General features: G+C 40.6%; 1 protein-coding gene across 1 annotated transcript in view; it reads right to left on the bottom strand.

Annotated features, from left to right (window-relative positions):
• LOC104941310 (ankyrin repeat and IBR domain-containing protein 1-like) overlaps nucleotides 1-16956 on the bottom strand; it is a 48037-nt gene that overhangs the window by 11979 nt on the left and 19102 nt on the right. The window contains 11 exon segments of the mRNA XM_010766396.1: nucleotides 3094-3157; nucleotides 3315-3493; nucleotides 5101-5246; nucleotides 5950-5962; nucleotides 7195-7281; nucleotides 9109-9243; nucleotides 11314-11444; nucleotides 12216-12304; nucleotides 13532-13698; nucleotides 14813-14957; nucleotides 15086-15174. Of these exon segments, the coding sequence (XP_010764698.1) occupies nucleotides 3094-3157; nucleotides 3315-3493; nucleotides 5101-5246; nucleotides 5950-5962; nucleotides 7195-7281; nucleotides 9109-9243; nucleotides 11314-11444; nucleotides 12216-12304; nucleotides 13532-13698; nucleotides 14813-14957; nucleotides 15086-15174 (1245 nt within the window).

The raw sequence follows: 16956 nt of genomic DNA on the forward strand, positions 1-16956 counted from the left end.
GGGGGGGGGGGGCACATCTCTCACATTAGGACTAATCTGATATTTTTGGCACGTTATCACTCAGGGATGTTTAAATGATGTCAATTAACACAGGACAATATGTCAAACAGCGTGTCTAAATGGAATTGCAAAAAAAAGCACTATAGTGTTATAGGTGAGTGCCAAATGATGCATTTCTAATGATTGGATATCTATGTGTGTGACGGTTCTTTTTTTTTTCATTTAACAGCGCTGATAACTGACTGATATGTATCAACAGATCCCGTGATATGAAGGTGTCAGAGGACGGACGATAAGAGGCAGCCTATATTTAGGAATATACTGCATATTCCTAAATTAAGTGTATTACTATTATTAATTTTTAATTTACTTCAAACCTAGATCCACAAATAAGGAATAATATTTTAGGGTTCAGCTTTTGTAGTGACCACTCGCACAATTCATTTGAATGTATCGTAAAGCTAAAGGTCATAGCTTATAAATGCTAGTGTGTCCAATAACATAAACAGCTTTTATGTAATGTATTTGCACATCTGCATATGAATACCTCGGGAAATAATCAGCTCATATCATATATTTGTCGCAGTGTTAAAATGAAAAGGCCTCTCACCCAGACACTGTCTGATGTTTCCACCACTATGGAGCGAGGCATTGTGAGAGCGGAGCATCTGTAGCTGAGAGGCAGCATCAGGCTGTGATTATCACTGCACTGCTCCTCCTTACCCCTCGATTCCACCGGGTCCGTCTGCGTCGCGTTACGGCCGCGCCGCGTTGTTCACAAAGATGGCGGCCACTCTAGTCAATGGGTGCTATTCCACCAGACGCGCCGCGTTACGGCTCAGAAGCGTCCCAGAAGCGTCTCGGCGCTGGGCTCCGATAAAAACAGGATGCAAGTCTATTTTCGACGTGACGCGAGGCTTTGCATAGCGCCGGGCAGGAAGTGGACCGTTCAGAGCATCCAGTCAATCCCCAAAATAAACTAATTTTGCAGACTCTATCCCTCCGTAGTCTTTCAAGTAGGAAATGCCAGCGTTCTCCTCCGGTTTACAGGCACTGTGTAAATTATATAGAATAATTACGATGATGAATGTATTTTTTTTTAACACTAAAATACAGCAACACATCTTTGATTCATGTCGTTTATAACTGGAATATTACATTATTACAGTATTATTAACTTTGTCTGTACAAAGTAGTCTGTCCAGAAAATATGCCCAAATCAACTAAAACTGCGAGCCGGCAGGCAAGACGCTCCACTTCTGAAATGCTTCTGAAACGCTTCTGAAACGCGCCCGGTAGGGTATGACGCCGGAGGAGGCCGGACCAAAACCGCGGCGCAGACGGACCCGGTGGAATCGAGGGGTAACTCCTGCAGCTGAGAGACAGCTTCTAATGAGGGTCAACAATAAAAACCTTTTTTATTTTAGAGTGGCTTTCTGCTCAGCATCTGGTGGCAACATTTACTATGAACTTCCTCTGAGATACGCAGAGCAAAATGATCTGGTGACAGCGATTTATTTATTTAAATCCTCTTTGGAAATGTATTTGATTGTGTGTTCTTTTTAAGATAAGTCACATCTTTGTAGTGTGTGCCGAGGGTAATGAAATATATGCTGTGTATTGTTTACTTAAATGGTTGTGTGTGCTTCAGTTGGCTTGTATACTACTTTTGTCTCCAAAATCAATAATGGTTTACACACTGCAGTAAACAAATAGATACGGTGCTCTGTAACACTATGTCATGGTGTTAATATGTTATAATCTACAGACAACAGAGGATCAGGTTACCTTGTCAAAGTACATCATCCAGGATATTTTGACATTTTATGAGTATAATAAAAAAAGTATTTTTCAGACATCCTTGGCATCAGTGTAATCGTCTTTTACTGCTTTCAGTGTGCACACACATTTGTCCGTTTACTCAGTAAACCTTGAGTAAACAAAAGCTTTACAGAGTTTCTCCTATGCCTCGCTACATGATGCTGAGCAGGCAGAGGGATAAGCATTTTCAAAATTCATTTATCAAACTGGCAAGCAACACTGATCTTGTCATTTGTTTTCCTGTCAATAGGGAAATGTCCGCTTTATGCTGTTAAAAGGTGTGCACAAAACCCTGAGAGGCTTAGGGAGATGTAAGGTTTGCATATTTGTGGTGTTGTAAGGAGCCTGAGGAGAGCTGTTGAGCTGAATGTGTTCCAGATGAACAGCCTGTGTGTTTAAAAACCGCCACGCTCTACGAGCTAAACGATAATAGAAGCTCGACTGCAGTGTATTGTCTTATGCAGCACTATTGAGTGCATGCATCAAGCCGTGCAGAAAAAAGGAGGCAGGTCAATAATCAAACCATTATGTGCCGACAGTTTTATGACTGTAAAAGTTAACTACAAATGCCTGTTACTAATGCGCAATGATGGGGAGCAACCTGCTTAGGTGAGTGCCAGAGTGCCGCGCTTTTAATCATTCCGAGCAGGTGCACAGGGAACACTGAGCCATCTGGCCCGCTGCAGTGTGCCACAACACGGCCTCTGGGTCGGGGAGGGGCCTCAGTCACTTTACAAACAGCCATATTAAAAAGATTAAGATATATATACAGACTTTATTAAAAAGGAATAAGGTAGGGCTGAATCATTTAATTACTTTATAATGTGAGTGTGGGCAATTATTTAAACCTGATTAGCTGTGACATTAACAGAGAAGAGCCTGAATCACTAGATCAAATCAAGGTTTCAGTTTCAAGAGCCATCATTAACCACTTGCAGCCTGAAACACGGGTGTGATTTCTGGAGAGCGACAGGTATAATATTAGTGCAACCTCTGCAGTGATTTTCCATCATTTAAATGATTTAATGTTCATTATACACAGTGTACTCTCAATGTTAAATCAATGTCAAAATTAAGGCAGTTTAGCATTTTTAAGTGCAATAAACGTTGTTTCTGAAAAAGATCTTCAATCACGATGAAGGAATTATTACGATTTTGACAGGGACTAATCCATAAAGAAGTTTAGGATCCTGAATAAAACAATATGCACATTTTGTTCACACAGCACATTTGACATTTCCCTAACAAACCTTGACTGAAAAATAATGAGACATGTTCTGTTACCTCAGGTGATGCGAAGCCTAAATATTCCCAGTCCCACGTTCCGCCGGTAAAACTGCAAGTGAGCAGAGAGAGAGAAGTTTGCCAGTGTGATTCATTGCTGAAATGTAATACCTAATTAGCCATTTTTGATTATTCCAAACCGCAGCTCTGTTATATTACAGCATTGTTTTTATAGTACAAATAAGATGAGCTGCATATCTGTATGTTACCTGCGCCTGGGGGCCTCAGGAGAGTCATTGGGGGCCACTCCCCGAGCCACTGAGGCCAGGAACTCCTGCTGCTTCTGCTGAACCAGACAGGCTGCCCGGATGATCCTGTGGCGCGGGGTCCGCAGGTAAGGTCGGTTCACCTTCTGAGCCAGGTCCTCCGTCACCATCTCCAAGTCCGTCTGAGGACAGAGAGAAATCTGTTTTAGGAAACTCAGTCAGAAAACGCTTTTATGTATGAAAACACTTCTATAATAATCTGTTCCCAAACCGGAATATTCCAGGACAAAGTGACCTCTGAGCACGTATCTAAAAATGGGTTCATCTTTGCCAGCCTTTAAGACAGTGGTTCTCAAATGGGGGTACGCGGACCCCTAGGGGTGCGTTGGGGTACGTGAGATTTATTCTATGTTAATGAAAAAACCCAAACATAAGTAATGCATTTAAACAAACTACTAATAGTAGATGAACTACTTTATTCAAAGGTTTACAGCAATTCTGGATAATAAAATGGGAAAAATAAACGGCGTGCTCTCTTTTCCTCTCCCTCTCCTGACAGCCCGTCAGTCTCGTGCAGCTCGCTGAACCTGTAATAAGTGACCCGACAGTAAAGAATAAATCTATTTAAAACTAGTTTAGCTAGTTCCAGAGTAGATGAACTAGCTTAGTGTGTTAGGTCTAACTAAGTGTGTTTTGCTCCGCTCAACGGTCCGTCACAGCGGCGGAGCTGTGATCATGCAGAGCTGCGTGTTCTCCGTCAGCAGCAGCTGATCTGATCTCTCTCTCTCGCGTGCGGTTAGACTTCACTCGCGTTTATATCCAAATCTATCAGATCTAGATAGTTCTAGTTAATTAGTTAATTATATGACTGCCTGCTTATCAAAAGGAACAATAAGCGTTGCTTGGCAACGGCGTGTGGCCACAAAGTATAGCACAGCATTATGCATAATGTTTATATGAGGGGTCAAAATCCCATGCTCATAAAATGCTCATATTTTTTTTTCTCTTCATTCCCCATGACCCAAAATAAATAAATATACACATTTTAGGAAAAGTAACGAAGTTTGAGCAGTGTGGGTTTTATATGAACAGAGTTACACATATTTCAAAACGCGAAGTGTAATAACTGCAGTAGCCTTCCTGTCAGAATGACAAAGATCTCAGTGAAGCACAAGCCCATGTTTCTCACAAAATTGTAAATACAACTTGTAAAAAACATCAGTTCAATGCAACTAATGTCGTCTTAGTGTTATTGCATGATGTTGAAATTGGTTTGCCATGAATTTAGTGATGGATTATAAACATTTGAAATGTAGCATTTAAGTGTTTCTCAGTTACAATGTTGATGTTTTAATAAATCAGACACTGATGGTGCAGCACTGTACTGTACCTCTTTATATAGGCATTTTTCCCTAACAAATTGTTTTTGCGCTGATCAGGGGGTACTTGGCTGAATTTTTTTTTCAAAGGGAGTACATTATTGAAAAAAGTTTGAGAACCACTGCTTTAAGAGACTGAGACCTACAGGACTCCCGCTCATTAATTTTACAGTATTTAAAAAAAGGCACAGAATATAAAAGACATCAGGTAAGTATATTCCTCGTCTATACCGGTGATCATGAATTACACAACACTCAGTCTTTAACTAAAAGCTGAGATGTGAGGTGTAACTGGGACAGATTGTGGGGATCAAGAGGAGGCAGAGCTCCCGTCTAACACCTCTAATGGCCCATTTAAAACCGGCTGCTGTGAACATTTGTCTTTCCTCCTGAATAAGTAAGACTGAGACCTGCATAAGCTCGTAAATCTCCTTCTTTGTGCTTTTGGGCTCCAGAAAGAACCCGTAAGGATAAGAGCACTTCAGAATGCGGCGGGTCTTCAGTAGCTCCAGGACTGCATCTTCAATGAATGTGGTGTCAGGGGGGCCGCCTTCCCCTGGGAGAGAGAAGAAGAGACACTCATATAACTACAAGTTTCATCCACAGGATTCAAATCTTATCCCAGCCTCAACCACATACACATCCAAGCAGATCAGTACAAAATAATGAGAAATCCATTGTGCTAAATGTATTGTAGATACTGTTCTTCTATATTAAGGGATCTAGATTTTAGACCTAAGGTGAGTTTCATGCTCACATTGTGATCCGCAAATGTATCATGCTGGATGAATTTAGCCATTTCAACCTTAACCAAACTTAGGAAGGTTGAGTTATGGACATTTACATGTGTTGGCAGTCAAACTTAAAGTGGTATATTTGAATAATATAGTGTAGGACCATACCTATATAAGGCATATTTATACTTTTTATTTTTCAAAATACCAAACAGATCATAAAAAGTATAAATATGCCTTATATAGGTATGGTCCTACACTATATTATTCAAATATACCACTTTAAGTTTGACTTTGTCTTGTCCAGGTTCATCTGCACCCTGGAGAAGATGGACCGAGAGACTACGATAGTTGGCAGCAAGGGCGACTAAGGCTTTCCTTCTGTGGTTGATCCACCTTGTCCCCTGAGCACGTGTTGGCTTCAATAGCCGCTTTCACACCGCAGGACTTGCCGTACTTTAGTGCCAGCAATAAAGTACGACGGCACTGAATCCGCCAGGGGGCTAGTGCTAATCGCATTCACACCGCAGTACTTTCCCTGAAGAGGAAGCAAGATTACGCTGACGTCACTTCGTCTTCTTCTTCTCTGGGTTTACTGGCAGGCCGCAAAACCACTTCACGGCGAGTACAAAAAAAAACGAGAGAAGAAGAACTACACGGGGGAGGGGGTATAAAGCCCAGATGTACATGATATATATATATATAATAGGTAGGCTCAGCAGACAGACCGTAGTGCAAAGATAAAGTGTCACATGATTATCTACTAAATAGTGAATTCAGCATCAACTTCACCAAGATGAAGTTCATATCTTCCTAAGATACGTGTTACTTTATGTCCCTACTAGAATCCGAGCTCAAATTACTCAAACCAACAAAATGTCCAAGCAAAGAATCATGTGCACCATGAGGCTGGGTTATAAGGGTAATTTACAAATAAAATACCCCATTATAACAATGGGCTTTATCTTTATGTATTTATTATATATTACCCCCTCAGGCTGATTTTGGACATTAACCGTTGTTTGGTGTTTTTCCTTTATTTATCTAAAACAAATGACATGAAATTACTTGTGTTTATGTGTGTAAGACTTGTGTTTCTGCCCCTGCCATTGCTGCACAAGGTTGCAACATTGTAGATAAATTCAACCACCGACANGTCCTTTTCCAAAATCAGCCTGAGGGGGTAATATATAATAAATACATAAAGATAAAGTCCATTGTTATAATGGGGTATTTTATTTGTAAATTACCCTTATAACCCAGCCTCATGGTGCACATGATTCTTTGCTTGGACATTTTGTTGGTTTGAGTCATTTGAGCTCGGATTCTAGTAGGGACATAAAGTAAACACATATCTTAGGAAGATATGAATTTCATCTTGGTGAAGTTGATGCTGAATTCACTATTTAGAAGATAATCATGTGACACCTTTATCTTTGCACTACGGTCTGTCTGCTGAGCCTACCTATTATATATATATATCATGTACAGCGGGTGGGCTTTATACCCCCTCCCCCGTGTAGTTCTTCTTCTCTCGTTTTTTTTTGTAGTCGCCGTGAAGTGGTTTTGCGGCCTGCCAGTAAACCCAGAGAAGAAGAAGACGAAGTGACGTCAGCGTAATCTTGCCTCAGGGAAAGTACTGCGGTGTGAATGCGATTGGCACTAGCCCCCTGGCGGATTCAGTGCCGTGGTACTTTAGTGCTGGCACTAAAGTACGGCAAGTCCTGCGGTGTGAAAGCGGCTATTGAATGCAAACCCAGGCCTGCTCACCTGATAGCTGAGCTCGTGGTTCTTGAAGCGTGTGTAGTAGTGCATAAATCGGTCGAGTTCCTGAAAGCTCTTGTGCTTATTCTCCGCCTGAAAAAAAAGCGTGATGACACACCAGTCACAGTCAATAAACTCCTGAGCATGTTGTTGCCTCTCGGGGGGGAGAAGGGGTGAGAGCAGCCACAGTAAGTGAGCAGTGTCACAGGTGAAATCACTACTTGTGATTGGAGGAATGCTGGTGAAGACGGAGAATGGACTTGTTTTCACCTTTGATGAAGGCGGGTGGAAATTGATTGTAAATGGCTCCATGTTGAGAGTGGAAACAAAGCTGGTGTGTAAGTGTATATTTGTGTGTTTCACAACTCACTCATGTCAGCGCCATGAACTCAAGAACCTTCCTGTTAGAGTGAATAAACACACAAACAAGTACTGTTCCTGGCTGTCTGCATACACAGCTTTTGAACAAATTAAGAGATCACTGCAAAATTAGCAGTGCCTCTGGTTTTTACTATTTATAGGTATGTGTTTGAGTCAAATGAATTTGTTTTGTATTATTATCATATAACCTACTGACAACATTTCTCTGTGTTGGAATTCATCAGACACTGGAATGGAATGGCTGCCATACATGTAGAGATTGAGAGCTGAGTGGGAGTTGAGTGGTCTCTTAATATTTCCCAGAGCTTTATGTGCTTGTGCACCTTTAAATTCAAGAATTATTAGTTATTTTGGGTTGATTGACTATCAATACGAGCTATGCTGATGCTACCAAAAATGTTAAGAGGGCTTAATTTACTGGGAAAAAGTGCATTAATAATCCAATATTCATAAACGGGTTTTACAGGAAACTCAGACTGCACTTCAAAGTCTGTTTACAGGTCTTGTGGCGTACCAATGCGTATGAGGAAAAAAGTTGTAAAAATCCTTTGGTGGGAGCTGTGTTAGGTCTAATGAATTGCCTTAAGCGATGTCGTGACTACATCACTAACTACTAAAATGACACACCCATTTCATGAATATCAAAAAAGCTATTTCTTTTGGACAATTTGACAAATACTTTGTCCCAAAAATGCAAATCATCATGTTCAATTGTGTGCTGACTGTTACATCATGTATTCTTTCTGTCATTGAATAGTGGTACACCCTAAAACATCTTGGCATCATATCATAGATGGTTGAACAAATTGTCTTAACGTGTCAAACATATTCTGTGATTTCTTTGTTCATGTGTCTAAACTTAATGAATTGCTTTAAGGGGAATGTCACTGATAAAGGGATATGTCTTAAGCTTTAGAGCAGCAAATGATGAAAGGTTCTCTAAAATAGTTCAGATATTACATTTATAATTTGGAACGATTTTTTCTCCTTTTGCTACGCAGCGCTGTAAAACAGTCTTTTATATTTTCTATATTGCAATTACATGGTGTGTCAATAAATTATAGCCAAGGTGTAAATGTGAATCGTGTCCAATCCCTGGAAATCAATACTTACAGACAACGCGTTTTCCCTGACATAAATATTCATATTTTAAAGATAAACTCAGGATTGTGTGCGAGTTACGGTAGTTTGCACTTAATCCATTTTGTGGTGCTGTTTTCTCTGCCGTGTGTGTGTGTGTGTGTGTGTGTGTGTGTGTGTGTGTGTGTGTGTGTGTGTGTGTGTGTGTGTGTGTGTGTGTGTGTGTGTGTGTGTGTGTGTGTGTGTGTGTGTGTGTGTGTGTGTGTGTGTGTAGTACGTACGTACGTACTACGTACGTACGTACTACTACTACTAGTACGTACGTACGTACGTACGTACGTACGTACGTACGTAAGTAGTACGTACGTACGTACGTACGACGTACGTACGTACGTACGTACGTGTGTGTGTGTGTGTGTGTGTGTGTGTGTGTGTGTGTGTGTGTGTGTGTGTGTGTACCTCTTCAGTCATCTCCTTGGACTGCTCCTCCACCTGCTGGATGACCTCGTAGCGGGTGCAGCGGTAGTATCCTCCGGTCGAGGAGCTGTGCTTTTTCCACTCCTCCAGACAGATCCAGCAGAAGTCATACTTACACTGAAGGGAGAGGAGAAAAAAATATTAAAATTGAATATGCTCTGCTCAGCTGTCACAACAGAAAAAGGTTAACCAAATGCTAAAGCTAGTCCGGCTACACCGGGGTGATTTATATTTCATGAATTGTCAAGACAGAAAACAACCCAGATGATGTGCTGCGACTCCTCCAAATATGATTAAATATAAACGCTGGATTTTTTGTTGCCATTAACAACGCTTATTGAAATCTAAATAATTTGTACTGCTCTCAAAATTAAAATAATTAGGTGAAGGATATTTTAAAAGTCTGATTTTTAATATCTACTTCTCTCTGTATACTTTCAATCTTAATCTTCTGCCCTTTTACAAATGGCAGAGTTTAATAGGAATCACAGGGCATTTGTCTTGAAGCGAGCGATAATTCCTCGCAGCTTGCTTCCACTGGAAGGCACTCATTTTAGATCACCAGCTCCCACTGGGTATAGTAGAACAACAAAACACTACAGCCACTCCAATCCGCATCCTATTTGGGTTCAAGCGATTTCTCTCGCCTCAAGTCAGCCGGAGCAACACGAAACCCTAAAGGCTGAGACCTCTGTTGCCCTGGAAACCCCACGCTTACATGACACTCCAGAAAAATCAATACTCAGTCACAAAGTGAGAGGAAAAGAAAAGACGCCGTGTGAATTGGTGAGATTTAAGATAAAAAAAGAAAGCCAGACGGGAAGGAAATGGCTGTGAAGGGACAAAGAAATGTTCCTTGGCAACACTGAGTCCTGTGTTTCCAAGCAACTGGGGTAAAGCCATTTCTAGCCAGGTAATAACGGGTCAAGGGGCTGAGCCCTTAGTGGCCTCTTCGCTTGTGAAAGCTGCTCCACTCCTCCCAAACTAATCTCCATCTCTAGTCAGCCTCTTAAAGCAGGATGGAGACAGGAGAGCGCTGTCACCGTGACAAAAGGAGTGCGGCTGTATGACTGGACTGTGCTGCTAACATGGCCTGCCCTCCAGCGACAGGGCTAGTGACAGAGCTTCAGTCAGGAAACATGACTGTGTGATTATCAGTCTCACACTGACTGACTGAGTGCCTCTGTTCCCTTCAATCACCTGCGTATCATTCTCTCTTGTCCATCTTAGTAAGACAGGCTGTGCATGATAGCTCAAGGACTTCTCAGGATGGATTATTTGTTAGCATGACAGTTTCATAAGCCCCCATTTGTAAAATAATCTTTCATAATGATAGCAAAACTTGGCTTATAGCAGCTTGACTGTGATTACTCATTTGCACCTTTCGGCATGCGATGATAACCTTCACAGAACAAAATACATTCTGACTTCTTAAGAAGAATGTTATCAGTTGGTTTAAAACGACAACTGTTCATACTCAACTTTTTAAATCAGACTTATCAGATGAGACCAAGGTGTAAAATATCACCCGAAAGACTAATGTTGAAATAAATAACACAAAGCCAATTATTGGGTAATGAGCGATGAACAATTGCCTGAAAGTAACTGAGAAAAAATGTTGTTGTGAGATGTTTGGAAGTTAAATAGTGTGCATGATCCAAAAAAAAACAGCCCTGCCAGTAAAATGTAGTTAGCCTTTTCGTGTTAGAAAATGATGTTGCCACATGATTTAAACAAGCATACTGAAAATGATCAATTATCAATCAAAGTCTCTCTTGGTTTTCCGTTTCTCCTGACAAGAAGTATGTCCAACTTGCATTTCTCAGTCACTCAGCTTCCCACTTTTAGGACATCTAGTCTGAGGGAACAGGTAATCACAACTAAATAAATGTGTATGAATGCATGCATAGTGTACACACTTAACAATAGCATAAATGAGAGTAAAGGTCTAAAGTCCAAATAGAGACCCCTATATTCTGAAATGTTTGCTACAAAGCTCTAAGCTAGATATGTGTTTTTTTAAATGGCAGTGGTGTTCGATACCGTGTTACACTTGTGATTTGTTTGTATTGAGGAAGTTTTCCCAATCAGAAAACAGTCTAGTGAACTCACTCTGGCCAGAATAGCCTGGCTCACATCAACCTGCCTCAGTGAGACAGGTATGCGACTCCTCGCTGGCCCGCTTACCTTGGCACACTGCATGTGGTTGCACCCCTCGTTTTTCTGTATCGGGGACTTGCAGTTGGCGCAGGGTTTTGAGTTAGAGCGCAACCACAAACAGTTGGCTGCATCTTCGTAGGCATCGCTCACACCGGCCACTTCAACAGGAGGAGGGGGAGGCAACAGAACAAATAAAGGCATAATGAGACAGAATGACTATTAGCACAGAATCAACACAGACCACTGCACTGAGTGGGAAATTGTGCTGCCTGACTAATGTGTATTGCTTATTTATTTTGCTAACACCTCCCAGGACGCTCATGCACCAACCCGCCCCCTCCCCACACACACGCTCAAACTGAATAATTGGCTATTATCAAAGCCCCTCTGATGGGCCGTTTGAAATGCCAGGATAAGGCTAGGGAAATCGAAGGGGAAGACGGTTCCAAAGCAAAATAATTGCTTTTTATCTTTCAACTGTCACAAAGAAGTTGCACTTCGGAGTGACTCAGGCCATCTTAAATCATCTATTAGATTACCCACAGTGCAATTACTGATTCCAAACATTGAGTTCTGTCATTGAGAGGGTTTATATTTTAATTAATAATTCATCATCAACATGGTGGATTTTAATTGGCTTTGTGCTAAACTGTTTGTAATTACTGTGGTTCATTTCCAGTTAATTTAGCTCCAAATCAATCACTTGAAGTAAGGGGAGCCTGGGTTAGAATCTAAACTACTTTATTATGACAAATTAAAGCCAGGTAGCTTGACACGCGTCCACTTTTATAACTGACTAAAATAAAGGATTCTTTTAGTATTAGTTAGGGTGGAGGAGCTTGGAATGCAATTAAAGACATTATCTATGTTAAAACAGCAAAATGCTGACTTCCATGTCTTAAACTAAGTGAATTGATGTGAATACTCACATTCCACAGGTCTCATCTCGCTGACTTTCTGCTGCCACAGCTTCCATGTCTCACAGTCACAGGGCTCATGCGCCTCACCTTGGCACTCCCTGGAATATACACACACAGATTAGGGGGATGCAGACCGTTTTAATAACCCAAAGTTCACATTCTGTCCCTGGACTGTATAAATAAAAAAAGTCAAAACCCCATCAATGGACCGACCCTATATGCCTTTCAACCAAATGCCTTCCTCATGTCAAGGGAACTATTAAAGTCAGACCTGTGTTACATCCAGTTTCCATTTCCAAATGTCATGTCAACTGCACTCCTCAATGAACCTGACAAGTGAACCTGACAGCTGCCTTTAGGAGCCATAAAGTGAGGTGAGGTGCAGTGCAGTGAGGAGAGTAGTATTAGTTAGGGTGGAGGAGCTCGGAAGGCAATCACATTTTCAAAACTTTGTTTTACAAGACTTAGAATATATAAGAACATATGTGTATAAGTGCACTGATTTGATTCTATTTATTTCAACTTGCCTCTTTATTTAATATGACATTCTACTCTTTTATTTTGTCTTTTACTGCACTGTTCTCTTTGCTGTAGCAATTCAAATCCCCTGCTGAGGGACAAGGAAAACAAAAGATTATGTGATATCAGGGTTTCTTGTCTCTATGTTAATGCAAGCTTAAGTTTGGAGGATTTTGGCCTAGCCTAGCAGACTGGAGGACTGGTATTATCCAGATTTTGAGAGGTACCTGGTTTTTCTACCAAGATATCCTTTCCCCCATACTCTGAGCTTCTTAAACTGCTGTTTGGCAACTCCAGGGGGGCTGTCATACAGCCTCGCTCAGCAGGGGCTTCCATCTAGCACCTCCATCACTGCGATGTTATTGATGGAGTGCTGTTTTTTTGGAGAGATTGTTCCCAGCAGAGCTTCAGAGCTCTCTGTTGGACAGACCTTGGGCCTCCTGAAAATGGCCAATCTTTCCTAGTTACTGGGTTTCTCCTGACTTCCAATCTCTCAGAAGATTCTTAATGATTTCAACCTTTTTCTCTATTTCACAGAACTTCTAAACATGTTTCCAATTTGTCATTTTAAGACTCTGAATGCAAATGCATTGTTTAATTACACATACAAATACGAAAATAAAGACAAAAACCCTTCTTAACTGACTTCTAATTAATGAAAACATGTTATTTGTTTTAACCTTGTTTTGTTTTTAATAATATCCATCCGTGTTAGAATCCAAAGGGAAGTCCAGATGTAAACAATAATACACACAGACTACAGAAATGTTAACATCTTCATATAGGGTGTGGTACTTATAACTGACCAGCAGAAGAGATGGCCTTTGCCACAATCCACAGCCGGGGCCCTCAGGAGGGGAAAGCTCAGAGGGTCTGAGTTGGAGGTCCCGGGGCCCTGGGTGCTCAGCCTCACCGCCCTTTCACACCCTGCCTCGGGACACCAGCGGATTGCCGGATTGTTCTCCACAAATGCCTGTCAAGAGATGAATCAAATAAGTTTAAAAGTATTTTATAGAGGGCCACTCTATTACACTTTTTATTTTCTCCATTAGGTTAGAACGTTTCGGCTGGAGGACATCAGTGAAACAATAATGTGCCGCTGGATGTTAATTTAATTTCTAAAGGCTTTCAAATCTGAGAAGATCATGAATTAAACATGTTTAGCGCTTTCCTTTCAAGTCCAAGAATATCTGTCTACTCACATCAATGTTTGACCTACCATGTCAGTCAACTGGCGTCTGTATTCAGTGTCATACACTTTTAAATTGAACTGCAAAGAAGTATGCATTTATCTCTGAAGTTTACAATATCATTTAGAACTTTATCACAATATTCTAATTTTCTGAGACAGTCCTGTATAGTAGGGCCATAACTATACAAAACATGTCTGTGAAGTTTTTTTTTCAAAATACCAAACACCCATTGTAGCCATCCCTCATACTACTCAAACCCCTGTTTTGAAGCCCTGTTAGAGAAAGGTAGATTTTGGGTCCTTAGTTTGAAAAAAAGAAGAAGAGGAGGCGGAGCTAATGCCTGATCAGAATTCTAAAGGAGATAAAGTTAAATTCGGTTGTGATAAAACGCCATCCTGTTTAAATCACGTCAAGGATTAATTCTGAAATAGTATGGAGCTCAATTGCTTTTTCTCTTGCAGGTTTATCACAAGGTGATTTTCATTTCCTGCTTTTTAAAACACATGTGCTCTACAGTACAGGTTAGCTCTGAGTGTTAGCGAGGATTTCTAATGTAAAAAAAGACGAGATTACGTCCAAAACACGTCAGGCATTGTTTCTGATGGCGACTTTCTGTGGGTCCGCCACCAATTATTCCGGGCTGACGTCAGTTCGGATGGAATCTGTACCCGCTCATTGTACACCCGTTTTTAAAAGATTTTGGTACGGAGGAAAAGAGAGAGTTTTATTTTCTGACGCTGCGTGAGTTCCCCGACGCACCGGGGACACATGTTTATGTATAGAAGACATCACAAAGTGCATTTTGCATGATAGGTCCCCTTTAAATAATATGTGTAGAAGGTTTATAGTTAAAATAAATCTCTTTAGTGCATGTCTGTTTTTTTGTCTTGTCACCTTGATGTCAAACTGGAGGTAGCGCTTGTCCATCTCCCTGGAAACCACACTCTCAATAACTTCCACAGGCACTAGCTGGTAGCAGTCGAAGGCCGGGCAGAAGATGTTGTGGGCTTCACCCTCTTGGATCTTTAGATTTAGAAACCTGAGGAATTAGACATTGCAAACAGCAATAAGATGAAGACAAACACATGCTGATGTAGGTAAAGGATAAGGGAAATAGTTCAACCCTGAGCAGATTGGCAAACAGGACAAAAATATATTATAACCTACCCTTCCCAGCATGCTCTGCAGAACTCGTGGCCGCAGGACATGTCAACAGGTTCCTCGAAGACGGTAATGGAAGACAAGCAGATACCACACTGTAAAGGCAAAAGAAAAGAAATACAACCTGTCATAAAGCCACAGTACAAATAGGTTCAAGTCGGTCTATATAAATAAAGTATGCTATAACACATGATTACGGTAAGTAAAATCTCAGTACAATTCATATATTATTACAATACACTTTGATTGAAGATGAAAACAGCCTTTGAGAACAGGCTGACTGGGCTCTTCTCAAAATGTGGCAGTGGGTGACCTAATTGTAATGCTAAATGGTGGGATGACTAGAGAAGGAAAACTATGTCCTATGAGGCTATGACCTCTCATTAGCATGTGGCTCACAGATTACTGCTGTGTGATCAGATATGTTTCTCACATCAACAGTAACAAATGGGGCAGTCACACTCAGGCCTTGTTACAGTGAAAGACTGACCCTAGCAAAAGACATAGAGGAGCCAGTGTACTTCGACAATGTAAGTATTGATTTGGGAAAGAGCAGAATGTGATATAATCAACTGTAACCTTTAAACGGGCCCGCGAGTGGACCCGCTCCATTGGCATTGCTTTTTGAGGCACAGAGCCACAAAAAAATAAGCAGTAATCATCTTTCATCCCAAAGGATTATGGCCTCTAACACCAAACTTTTCAGAGACTGTCTGATTCCCCCCCACAGGTAGCAATGCCATTTCAAAAGCTTGAAAGTCCCTGGTCACCAATGGCATGAAAACACAATGGATTTATTGAGAGGATCTGCTTTCCATTTTATATATATATATATATATATATATATATAAAATGGAAAGCGGATAGATATTATATATATATATTATATATATATATATATATATAGCACATATCTTTAGGCAAAGCACCCATTTGAGTATATCTATTGTTTTTTAGCCGAGGACCCTTTACAAGATAATAATAATAATAATAATAATATAATATAATGAGATGATATAATGATAATATACTGGTTCTTAGAATAATTAGATGTAGGCCATTTTTACACTTTTATAGTACTAGTAATGTGAAAGAAGAACACGAGAGAAATATATTAGAAAGATAATATACATGTATTAAAAATGTATAATTCATTTGAAATAGCTGCTGGTGCCTTTATAAAATATCAAAGGCAAATCAATAGAAAAGGGCAATTTTGAAATGCAATCAAGAACACACAAACACACACACATATACAGTGGGGCAAAAAAGTATTTAGTCAGCCACCAATTGTGCAAGTTCTCCCACTTAAAAAGATGAGAGGCCTGTAATTTTCATCCTCTAGGCATACCTCAACTATGAGAGACAAAATGAGAAAAAAAAAAAATCCAGAAAATCACATTGTCTGATTTCTTAAAGAATTTATTTGCAAATTATGGTGGAAAATAAGAATTTGGTCAATAACAAAAGTTCATCTCAATACTTTTTCATATACCCTTTGTTGGCAATCACAGAGGTCAAACGTTTTCTGTAAGTCTTCACAAGGTTTTCACACACTGTTGCTGGTATTTTGGCCCATTCCTCCATGCAGATCTCCTCTAGAGCAGTGATGTTTTAGGGCTGTTGCTGGGCAACACAGACTTTCAACTCCCTCCAAAGATTTTCTATGGGGTTGAGATCTGGAAACTGGCTAGGCCACTCCAGGACCTTGAAATGCTTCTTACGAAGCCACTCCTTCGTTGCCCGGGCGGTGTGTTTGGGATCATTGTCATGCTGAAAGACCCAGCCACGTTTCATCTTCAATGCCCTTGCTGATGGAAGGAGGTTGTCACTCAAAATTTCACGATACATGGCCCCATTCATTCTTTCCTTTACAC

The sequence above is a fragment of the Notothenia coriiceps genome, unplaced genomic scaffold (genome assembly GCF_000735185.1).
Source record: "Notothenia coriiceps isolate Sejong01 unplaced genomic scaffold, NC01 NC01_scaffold00003312, whole genome shotgun sequence".
NCBI classification, from domain to species: Eukaryota; Metazoa; Chordata; class Actinopteri; order Perciformes; family Nototheniidae; genus Notothenia; species Notothenia coriiceps.